Raw genomic sequence first — 11,861 nt, 5'->3', positions numbered from 1 at the left:
CCTCCACTTCACAAAATAATCATAAAGTAAAATCTAGAAAGAATCTAATGATGAATATATGAAACGTCTAAGAATGAGAAGAGTTTCAGATTTCATATCTAGATGTATTTGAAAATAGTCAATGCAAATATGTTCTCGAAGAAATCTAAACGAAACTTAAGACGAATTTTGAAAAGTAAGAGTTTGTGAAGAATGTTTATATATTTATTTTAATTATGTTGCTTTTTGTTATTAGTAATTACTGCAATAGACAAACGTATCAGTCTGTTTGTTGTTTTAATTTTGTACGTTTTTAATATCTATTCTTATTTAAACGTGAATAATGATGGTGATTTTTACCAAGCTCGTTTGAGAATATAGGTACACGTGGTAAGTTGGATAAATTGCTGTTTAGGGTAATTTTTTCTTTATTTTTGTTATACTTTTTTTCACTTTTTCGTTTTTTTCTTCTACCTTGAACTTGTTTCGAGTTTTTTTGGCTAGATAAGGTGTCACTGATGGTATGACATAAATGTTGATAATTCATCGAAGTGTTTTAATTCTTATTTCAAAATTACGATAAGACACTTGAGTGAATAGAATAGGTAGGTAAATACTTGGCACTTGTAAGAATTTTGCAGTATGTGTGTATATGAAAGTATTAAAAACAAAACTCTTATCTACCTTCATAAATATGTTTAAGTTTAAGATTTTAGAACTATTTACTTATTTTGTGATAATTTATGGGCACTATCACTGTAAGAATATTTGGGAAAAGAAACTTTCTATAAATAAGATATAAAGAAATAACTAAATTGTTTTTGATAAACATTTATGTTTTTTCTTATGTGGCTTGGTATACCTAATTCGAAATCCAAATTTTGGTAAAATTATTGTACTGCTTCAATACATTGCGGAAAGGAAGTCAAGGAAATAAAAACACGTTGCATTATTTTGAACCAGGCCTTTATTTTATTCAAGGATAATAGTTTTTGTTAAAAACAATTATTTTTACATAACAATTTATTCAATATTGTGCAAATGTTACGACATCACAATAATAACGGTACCTACGCAAGTACTCACATTTCAAACAAATTATGTGCTGCATCATGTTTATCTATGTGATAAATAGCTAAATCTTTTGATAAAAAATAAACAATGTATAGAATTTTTCTATATTTAACTAAATGACTTGTTGCACCTAATTATAGAATAATTTCCATTCAAGAAATGCGTTTCATGTAGTTCTGAAAAAAAACAAGTAATCAGTTTTGCCTTCACTGGACACAATACTTACTTCATGGGCCATTTTGGTCAAATTTTCCGCCATAGCCCTTCCCGTCTGTTTGACCAGATTGTAAAAAACTCCGTCGGTATTTTGCAAAAGTAAATGTGGATGGTCCATTTCTACAATACTCCCATTATCCAAAACAAGAATTTTGTCCGAATCAATGACAGTAAACAACCGATGAGCGATCGTCAAAACCGTACAATCCCGAAACTTCCTCCTTATAGTTTTCTGGATCAACTCATCGGTTTGCAAATCAACATTGGCCGTCGCTTCGTCTAAAATCAAAATTTTGTTTCGGTGCAGAATCGCTCTGGCCAGACACAAGAGCTGTTTCTCTCCAACACTAAAATTTGACCCTTCTTCCGAAACAGCGCTCGAAAGCCCGGCAGCTAATTCCGAAATGGCTGACTTTAGTTCAACTTGATCCAAAGCATTCCACAGTTCTTCGTCGCTGAATTTATCAAACGGGTCTAGATTTTTGCGCAAAGTGCCGGAAAACAGCACTGCTTCTTGGGGAATTATCGAAATTGCTGATCGCAAGTGATTTAGAGGGATTTCGCTGGTTTCGACACCGTCGATTGTGATTTTGCCTTCGGTCAAGGCTAGGCGAAACAACGCCGAGATTAGGGACGATTTCCCGGCGCCTGTTCTACCTACAATCCCGATTTTTTCGCTTGAAGCGATCCGACAGTTCAAATTTTTGAGAACGTAAGGACCATCGAGAGAATATTTCATTGAAACGTCGTTAAAATCGATGTTTCCGGCCGAGGGCCAATCTTTAGGCGGGATTTTTTTGCCGTGGTCTGGCTCAGAGGGCACTTGAGTGTACTCGAAGATGCGTTCGACTGAAGTCATTTGGTTTTGTAAGTCGCTCCATTGTCGGATCCCTCTTTGCAACATTCCTGTCAAAGCGATTGACTGTGTAATGGCAAGACCAACATTTCCGCCGTATTTTTCTAAAGCGTCGAGTTTATTATTAAGGAAAGAGCGAAACTATTTGATCACCTACCTGTTCCAATAAATAGGAAACTCAAAATTACGATTGCGACATAAATAACACAGTTTACGTCCAACCAAAAGGCAAAAGTTCGGCTACAGGCTATGTACATGTACAAAGCCGAGCTGTGATGGTTCTGGATGTTGTCGAACTCGTGTCGCAACACGTCTTCAGCGTCGAAAGCTCGAATTGTTGCTAGTCCTTGTAGTGAAGCCGTCAGGTGTGAAAACATGGGACTTCGGGCTAAAATTTAATTAAAAATTTGTTTTTCTTTTCGTTTTTTACTTACCAGTCCCTTCGATTCGTTTCAAATTTCGGCTAGTGGCCAGGAATATAGTTTTGTAGCCATAGAACAGTCCGAAAATGAGAATTGTTGGTATTATAATCCATGTATTTACCGATGAGATCACTATAGTTATAGCAACTACATTTAAAGCAACCTACAAAAAAAATCACAAAACATTTCAACAGTTTCTAAAAGTGCTTACATGTATGGTGTCTGATAGACACGGCGGCACACTTTCATCAACCAGACTCGTGTCTTTCGAAAAACGATTGAGAACTCGTCCCGAAGGATTTGTATTGAAAAACCTCATCGTGGCATTCAATATTTGGGCAAACATTTTCTCGTGCAATTTCTTGCAAGTGTTCATTGAGAATTTAACGAAAGAGACTGAGTTCACTAAAACCATGAACGTGAGAGAAACAATTAGGAACACATACATGTACAGAAGAGTGTTGGTTGTAAAAAACAAAGTCTCGGTGCCTTCGAGCCGTTTTTGCTCAAGATTTACCCAAAAAGTGAGGAAATAGTCAACACAGCTTGATGCAATCTGCGTTACTACAAACGTAAGTAATACAAAAGACGGGAAAATGCGACTATCGCCCGCGCGAAAATAATGCAAATAAACTTTTTTCGAAATTGTGCCCGAACTGCGCTGTTCCTTTACCTCAGTGGGTAATTTGGACGTTTCTGCGATCGCAACAGAATGTTTTTCTTGAGCGCAATCTTCGTGCGGTGTTTGCTCGACTTCGGCGAGCAATTTGGCAAAGTCTTTGTGTTTCTTAAGCTCGTCATAAGTACCCCTTAGAGTGACTTGTCCCCGGTCAAGCAAATAAATCTCGTCAACTTTACCAAGGTATTGGATTTGGTGTGTTACCAAAATCCGGGCTTTGTCTTTCAAAAAACCCAAAATACACTGATCGAAGAGTTGCTTTCCCACGTGTGTGTCGACTGCCGATAGAGGATCATCTAACAAATAGATATCAGCGTCTTTGTAGATAGCCCGCGCTAGACTTACTCGAGCTTTCTGACCCCCGCTCAACATCACCCCCTTTTCACCTACAATAGTCCTGTCTCCGTAAGGAAACAAGTTGAAGTCTTTTTCCAAAGCGCAAACCTTGACCACTTCCTTGTACCTTTCGAAATTCATTTTTTCGCCAAACAGTATGTTTTGTCTGATACTGGACGAGAAAATCCACGGTTCTTGCGCAGCGTAAGAAACCGATCCGCTCACAACCAACTCTCCTTTAGATAAATCAATTTCTCGAAGAATCGCTTGCAAAAGGGTGCTTTTGCCACTTCCGACCCGACCAATTACAGCCACCAATTCGCCACAATTTACAGAAAACGATACATCGGACAAACTATAATCCGAAGAGTCAGTCCACTTGACACCAGCTTCAGTTAAAATAACCCTCACATCATCCGTCCTCAGTTCATTACTCATTTTTTGTGTTTCTTCAGCTAGCAGGAAGTTTTGTATTCGTCCGAGTGAAACATTGATTTCCGCCAAGAGAGCAATACACCGGGGGAAATGTAACGTTAAAGTCTGACGTAACGTTCCATAAAACGAAGTTACAACAAACACAAACTGCGCTTGGAGGGTGTTACCACTCAAAACGTAGGTCAAAACGCATAAAAAAATCGACAGAGGAATGAGACACGCATTAACAGAGCGGTAAACCGTGCGAAGATACGAGTTTGCTTTAATTTCGTGAAGCTCCAATCTGGAAAAACGAATTGTTAGTTTTTGGGTGCTTAATTGTACAAAACGCACCTTCGAGCCATTTCAACCAGTTTCGAAAACGGTTTTTCCCAAGTGAACATTTTTATTATTTTTATGCCGCAGATTATCTCGTTCATTAGGCGAATTCGGTTGTCGGTCTTTTGGGCCGTTCTGCGGCGATAAAACGACGTCAGTTTGCCCATATAAACTGAAAATTTTTACTAACAAGAAGTTTTCAATTTTTGAAATTATTACTTACATTGTATGGGGATAAAAACAATGAGCAGTCCAACACCGACCATTGCTGCCGTGTTTACGGTCGAAAAGAGCAGATACAGAACAATCACAGTCTGAATCGGTGCTAGAATCATTTGGTGCACATGCAAACAAATGTAGCTAAACTTGCTCACGTCGCTGGACATTAGATTAACCATCTGGCCCACAGTGCTTTTCATCAAAGCGTTTTTGTTCAGCGTCAAAGCTTTGCGATAAATGAGCGATCGGCAAGCAACTTGCATCTTCATGGCGAGGTGTTGCATTCCCAAAAAGCACGAATGTTGGATGAAAATATTTGAAAAGATGAAAAAAATCAGCGCAGAGGCGTACATGTAAGCCACATTTTTCGTCATGTTTTGCTGATCGGGGGCGTAATATTCGAGGAGTTTTCCGACGAGTAAAGGTTGCGCCATCCTAAAAATGCGACTAAAATACGACTTACAAATTTTATTTGGGACTCACTTGATAACCAGCTCCTGTATCATGAGGAAACAGGCGTAGAAGAGAATTTCGCGATAAAACACTTTGATTATCACTTTTCCCAATGAAGGAATTCGGTGTTTGTTTTTTTCCTTTAGCCAAACGAGGCCCATTCTGTCGGCTAGGGCTTTGGACTCGTGCGCTTTGAGGGGGCCGTAGAGGTCATCCTCGTCTAGGTCCTTCTTCCAGCCCTTGACGAAGGTCGGGAGAGCCCAACTGGTTTCATAATTTCAGTTTTGTAACCGTGATCTACTTATAACTTACCAAAAGAACAGAGTAGAAAGAAAGTTTGCTTTTTCTTTTGGGTGTACTTTTGTGTGGGCTTTCAAACTTTTGCGTTCGTTGTCCTCCATTTCAGACACTACTAAATATTATTGATTAGAACAGTTCGCACATGTACACAGTTCAGTGTCTGGTTTGATACTGCGGTTCTATCGCTAGCTTGTTGGAAACAAACGGAACAATACAATAATGAATTTATTTATCTACATGTTTGAAATACAGGTGTGAAGCACTTAAAGTAACGTCATATGATGTCATGATGCGCAATATCCTTGCAAACGTACTCATTAAATCCTCTACTGGCCAAAAAATTTACCAAAATAACACTGAACTACGTCAGAAGATATAATGTATTCTAAATTAGTTTACAAATTAAACTAATCTGTAATAATTATGTTTTCGCAAAGAAAAATTTGTCAGATTGATTAAATTTGCGTTGAAAACCTGACCATTAAGTGTTCCAAGAAAATGGTTATGACGTATTAACAATTAAGAGGGAAGCAAAAAGTTCACTTATTGTTACTACATAAGCAGAGATCTTTATTAATTCAAATTTTATGATTTCTTTTAATTGCGAATTGATCGAAATAACACAAGGATTTCTTAACAATTTTTTTTGTAACGGGTTTTGTAAAACCCGCAACAATTTGTCTTCAAACTTTTATCATTTATTAAATTGCGTTAACAATTTTAATACGAAAAAGTGATATTTTGAATTGCATTTATAACGTTTCTCAGTAGGTACAAGGTGAGTCTATAGTATCTAAAAGTGTTTTTATTGATTTTTTAAATTTTCCTACAGTTTCTTTTAAATACAATTAATTGATTATTTAATTAATTAATATAATTTAAACTGATATTATTTTTTATTGTCATTTCGAAAACTTTGCTTAGAATTGTTATGCAGTGTAAAGTAATTAATAAAAAATTAACTTAAAATTTAAATAATAAAAGCAATTTTGGAACTAACAACAATTTTTTGCATATATTTTACTGAAAACGTCATTTAAGGCGTCGTTTGCTTTAGAATGACATAAAGTTTCGTTTAATCTGAGAGTGTTTATTGACCAACGAAAAAATAATTTTAACCATTTCCACGGCTACATGAACATTTCAAATGTACTAGAAATATCAGCGAATAATTTAACAAAAAATCTAGTGAATATTTTAACAAATGAAAGTTTTTACCTTTTTTGTGCACTTTTTGTGATCTCTGCATCAATTTCACCATTATCTTTCATTTTCTTTCACCAAATCGCAACTCACTTTTCATGCAAACCAGTGATAATTTAAAGACAGAGGATAATAATATTAAAAAAATAACTTTCTATAAATAAATAACTAGCTAAATATTTTTTTAATAAACACTCTTTTTTGTGTTATATTGTTTACATCTTTTTTCTTATGGGGCTTGGTATAATTCGAAATCCAAATTGCGACAAAATTATTCTTCTGCTGCAATACATTCAGACGTTAGGAAAATTGGGTGAAAGGAAGTCAACAAAATAAAAACACGTCACATTATTTTGCAGGCGCTTATTTTATTTAAGAATAATAGTTTTTGTTAACTATAATTATTTTTCATTACCATTTATTCAATATTGTTCAAATGTTACAATAACAATAATATCAGTACCCACGCAAGTACTCACACTTCAAACATAATATGTGTGCTGCATCTTGTTTACCTAAATCTTTGATAAAAAATGACAGAATGCATAGAATTTTGCTCTATTGAACTAAATATTGTTGCACCTAATTATAGCATAATTTTCTTTAAAGAATTGCGTTTCATGTAGTTCTGAAAAAAAAACAAGTAATCAGTTTTGCCTTCACTGGACACAATACTTACTTCATGGGCCATTTTGGTCAAATTTTCCGCCATAGCCCTTCCCGTCTGTTTGACCAGATTGTAAAAAACTCCGTCGGTATTTTGCAAAAGTAAATGGGGATGGTCCATCTCTACAATACTCCCATTATCCAAAACAAGAATTTTGTCCGAATCAATGACAGTAAACAACCGATGAGCGATCGTCAAAACCGTACAATCCCGAAACTTCCTCCTTATAGTTTTCTGGATCAACTCATCGGTTTGCAAATCAACATTGGCCGTAGCTTCGTCTAAAATCAAAATTCTGTTTCGGTGGAGAATCGCTCTGGCCATACACAAGAGCTGTTTCTCTCCGACGCTAAAATTTGACCCTTCTTCCGAAACAGCGCTCGAAAGCCCGGCAGCTAATTTCAAAATAGTCGGTTTTAGTTCAACTTGATCCAAAGCATTCCACAGTTCTTCGTCGCTGAATTTATCAAACGGGTCTAGATTTTTACGCAAAGTGCCGTAAAACAGCACAGCTTCTTGGGGGATTATAGAGATTGCTGATCGCAATTGATTTAGAGGGATTTCGCTGGTTTCGACACCGTCGATTGTGATTTTGCCTTCGGCGAAGGCTAGGCGAAACAACGCCGAGATTAGGGACGACTTCCCGGCGCCTGTTTGACCTACAATCCCAATTTTTTCGCTTGAAGCGATCCGACAGTTCAAATTTTTGAGAACGTAAGGACCATCGAGAGAATATTTCATTGAAACGTCGTTAAAATCGATGTTTCCGGCCGAGGGCCAGCCTTTAGGCGCGATTTTTGTGCCGTGATCTGGCTCAGAGGGCAATTGAGTGTACTCGTAGATGCGTTCGACTGAAGTCATCTGGTTTTCTAAGTCGCTCCACTGTCGGATCCCTCTTTGCAACATTCCAGTCAAAGCGATTGACTGTGTGATGGCAAGACCAACATTTCCACCGTATTTTTCTAAAGAGTCGAATTTATTATTAAGGAAGGAGCGAAACTATTTGATTACCTACCTGTTCCAATAAATAGGAAACTCAAAATTACGATTGCGACATAAATAATACAGTTTACGTCCAACCAAAAGGAAAAAGTTCGGCTACAAGCTATGTACATGTACAAAGCCGCGCTGTGGTGGTTCTGGATGTTGTCGAACTCTTGTTGTAACACGTTTTCAGCGTTAAAAGCTCGAATTGTTGCTAGTCCTTGTAGTGAAGCCGTCAGGTGTGAAAACATGGGACTTCGGGCTAAAATTTAGTTAAAGATTTGTTTTTCTTTTCGATTTTTACTTACCAGTCCCTTCGATTCGTTTCAAATTTCGGCTAGTGGCCAGATATATGATTTTGTAACCGTAGAATAGTCCGAAAATAACAACTGTTGGTATTATAATCCATGTATTTACCGATGAAATCACAAGAGTTATAGCAACTACGTTTAAAGCAATCTGCAACAAAAAACTTAAGAAAAACTTCAACAGTTTAAAAACAAAACTTACATTTATAGTGTCTGTCAGACACGATGGTACACTTTCATCAACCAGACTCGTGTCTTTTGAAAATCGATTAAGGACACGTCCTGAAGGATTCGTATTGAAAAACCTCATCGTGGCATTTAATATTTGGGCAAACATTTTCTCGTGCAATTTCTTGCAAGTGTTTATTGAGAATTTAACGAAACAGACTGAGTTCACTAAAACCATGAACGTGAAAGAAAGAATTAGGAACACATACGTGTACAGAAGGGTGTTGTTTGTATAAAACTCAGTATTGGTGTCCTCGAGCCGTTTTTGCTCAAGATTCACCCAAAAAGTGAGGAAATAATCAACACAGCTCGATGCAATCTGTGTTACAACAAACGTGAGTAATACAAAAGACGGGAAAATGCGACTGTTTCCTGCGAGAAAATAATGTGAATAAACTTTTTTCGAAACTGTGCCCGAACTGCGCTGTTCCTTTACCTCAGTGGGTAATTCGGACGTATCTGCGATCGCAACTGAGTGTTTTTCTTGGACGCAATCTTCGTGCGGTGTTTGCTCGACTTCGGCGAGCAATTTAGCAAAGTTTTTGTGATTCTTAAGCTCGTCATAAGTACCCCTTAGAGTGACTTGTCCCCGGTCAAGCAAATAAATTTCATCAACTTTACCAAGGTATTGGATTTGGTGTGTTACCAAAACCCGGGCTTTGTCTTTCAAAAAACCCAAAATACACTGATCGAAGAGTTGCTTTCCCACGTGTGTGTCGACTGCCGATAGAGGATCATCTAACAAATAGATATCAGCGTCTTTGTAGATAGCCCGCGCTAGACTTACTCGAGCTTTCTGACCCCCGCTCAACATCACCCCCTTTTCACCTACAATAGTCCTGTCTCCGTAAGGAAACAAGTTGAAGTCTTTTTCCAAAGCGCAAACCTTGACCACTTCCTTGTACCTTTCAAAATTCATTTTTTCGCCAAACAGTATGTTTTGCCTGATACTGGACGAGAAAATCCACGGTTCTTGCGCAGCGTAAGAAACCGATCCGCTCACAACCAACTCTCCTTTAGATAAATCAATTTCTCGAAGAATCGATTGCAAAAGGGTGCTTTTGCCACTTCCGACACGACCAATTACAGCCACCAATTCGCCACCATTTACAGAAAATGATACATCGGACAAACCATTATCCGAAAAGTCTGTCCATTTAAAACTAGCTTCAGATAAAACAACCCTCACATCATCTGTCTTCAATTCACTACTCATTTTTTGTGTCTCTTCAGCTAATAGAAAGTTTTGTATTCGTCCGAGGGAAACGTCGATTTCCGCCAAGAAAGCAATACACCGGGGGAAATGTAACGTTAAAGTCTGGCGTATCGTTCCATAAAACGAAGTTACAACAAACACATACTGCGCTTGGAGGGTGTTACCGCTCAAAATGTAGGTCAAAACGCATAAAAAAATTGACAGAGGTGTGAGACACGCATTAACAGAGCGAAAAACCGCTCGGAGATAAGCGATTGATTTAATTTCGTGAAGCTCCAATCTGGAAAAACGAATTGTTAGTTTTTGGGTGCTTAATTGTACAAAACGCACCTTCGAGCCATTTCAACCAGTTTCGAAAACGGTTTTTCCCAAGTGAACATCTTTATTATTTTTATGCCGCAGATTATCTCGTTCATTAGGCGAATTCGGTTATCGGTCTTTTGGGCCGTTCTGCGGCGATAAAACGACATCAGTTTGCCCATATAAACTAAAGAAATTTTAATTTTAATAACAACTAGAGGTTTTCAAGTTTCTGCTTACGTTGGATGGGGACAATAGCCATGAGCAGTCCAACACCGACCATCGCTGCTCCGTTGACGGTCGAGTAGAGCAGATACAGAACAATCACAGCTTGAATCGGTGCTAGAATCATTTGGTGCATGTGTAAACAGATGTAACCAAAAGTATGCACGTCACTGGACATTAGATTAACCATCTGGCCCACAGTGCTTTTCATCAAAGCGTTTTTGTTCAGCGTCAAAGCTTTCCGATAAATGAGCGATCGGCAAGCAATTTGCATCTTCATGGCGAGGTGATTCAGTCCCAAATAGCACCAATGTTGGATAAGAATATTGGAGAAGATGAACAAAATCAGCGTAAAAGCGTACACGTAAGCCATGTCCTTCGTAACGTTTAGCTGATTGGGGGCGTAATATTCCAGGAGTTTTCCAACGAGTAAAGGTTGCGCCATCCTAAAAATGTAACTAGAAATACGACTTTCAAATTTCATTTGGGACTCACTTGAGGACTAGCTCCTGTATTATCAGGAAACAGGCGTAGAAGATAATTTCTCGATAAAACGCTTTGATTATCACTTTTCCCAATGAAGGGATTTCGTGTTTGTTTTTTTCCTTTTGCCAAACGAGGCCCATTCTGTCGGCTAAGGCTTTGGACTCGTGCGCTTTGAGGAGGCAAAGGTCATCATCGTCGAGGTCCTTTTTCAAACCCTTGACGAAGGTCGGGAGAGCCCAACTGGTTTCATAATTTCAGTTTTGTAACCGTGATCTACTTATAACTTACCAGAAGAACAGAGTAGAAAGAAAGTTTGCTTTTTCTTTTGGGTGCACTTTTGTGAGGGCTTTCAAATTTTTGCGTTCGTTGTCCTCCATTTCAATCACTACTAAATATTATTATTTGCAACAGTTCGCACATGTACACAATTCAAGGTCTGGTTTGATACTGCGGTTCTATCGCTAGCTTGTTGGAAATAAACAGAACAATAAAATAATGAATTTGTTTATCTACATATTTCAAATACAGGTTTGAAGCATTCAAAATTACGCCACATGATGTCACGATGCGCAATAAGCAATAGGTATTGCCCATTTCACGCATAATTGGGGTAGGTAATACCGATTTTGAAACTGTATTTTATGTTTTAATTTTTTGTAAAAAAACCAAAGTTTGTTTTATTTTAGGTAAACTTTTTTATAAAGTAGTGTTCCAACTTTTGTTTTATCTCTTCATTTATCTTCTATTGGTTTCTGTAATCCAAATACAAATTTGTTTCTAAAGTAACGGAATTCTCTCACTTTCCGCTACTCATTAGATCGTCTACTGACCAAAAAATTTACCAAAATAACACGTCAGAAGAATATAGTAGTTTATTATACAAATAAAGAAAACTTGTTCATATATCTGTGAGTAATGCAGTAATGTGTTTCTGAATCGTAGAAAAATTGGTCAGAT

At 37.4% G+C, this 11,861-nt stretch overlaps 2 protein-coding genes across 2 annotated transcripts; both read right to left on the bottom strand.

Annotated features, from left to right (window-relative positions):
* Window positions 1–928: 928 nt before the first annotated feature.
* LOC662542 (probable multidrug resistance-associated protein lethal(2)03659) lies at window positions 929–5,550 on the bottom strand. Its single transcript, XM_008194897.3, has 9 exons — window positions 5,300–5,550; window positions 5,018–5,251; window positions 4,539–4,969; window positions 4,331–4,487; window positions 2,759–4,280; window positions 2,560–2,710; window positions 2,283–2,513; window positions 1,280–2,229; window positions 929–1,229 (listed from the first exon to the last, which is right to left on the bottom strand). The coding sequence occupies exons 1-9, from the start codon at window positions 5,386–5,388 to the stop codon at window positions 1,206–1,208; spliced, it is 3,789 nt and encodes a 1,262-aa protein (XP_008193119.1). The 5' UTR covers window positions 5,389–5,550; the 3' UTR covers window positions 929–1,205.
* Window positions 5,551–6,838: 1,288 nt separating this feature from the next.
* On the bottom strand, window positions 6,839–11,399 carry LOC662574 (ATP-binding cassette subfamily C member 4). The gene is made up of 9 exons (XM_064356747.1): window positions 11,193–11,399; window positions 10,914–11,144; window positions 10,434–10,864; window positions 10,224–10,380; window positions 8,652–10,173; window positions 8,450–8,600; window positions 8,173–8,403; window positions 7,170–8,119; window positions 6,839–7,118 (listed from the first exon to the last, which is right to left on the bottom strand). The coding sequence occupies exons 1-9, from the start codon at window positions 11,279–11,281 to the stop codon at window positions 7,077–7,079; spliced, it is 3,804 nt and encodes a 1,267-aa protein (XP_064212817.1). The 5' UTR covers window positions 11,282–11,399; the 3' UTR covers window positions 6,839–7,076.
* Window positions 11,400–11,861: the final 462 nt, after the last annotated feature.

Source organism: Tribolium castaneum, chromosome 5 (genome assembly GCF_031307605.1).
Source record: "Tribolium castaneum strain GA2 chromosome 5, icTriCast1.1, whole genome shotgun sequence".
NCBI lineage: Eukaryota > Metazoa > Arthropoda > Insecta > Coleoptera > Tenebrionidae > Tribolium > Tribolium castaneum.
This window is presented reverse-complemented; position numbering and strand designations above follow the sequence as displayed.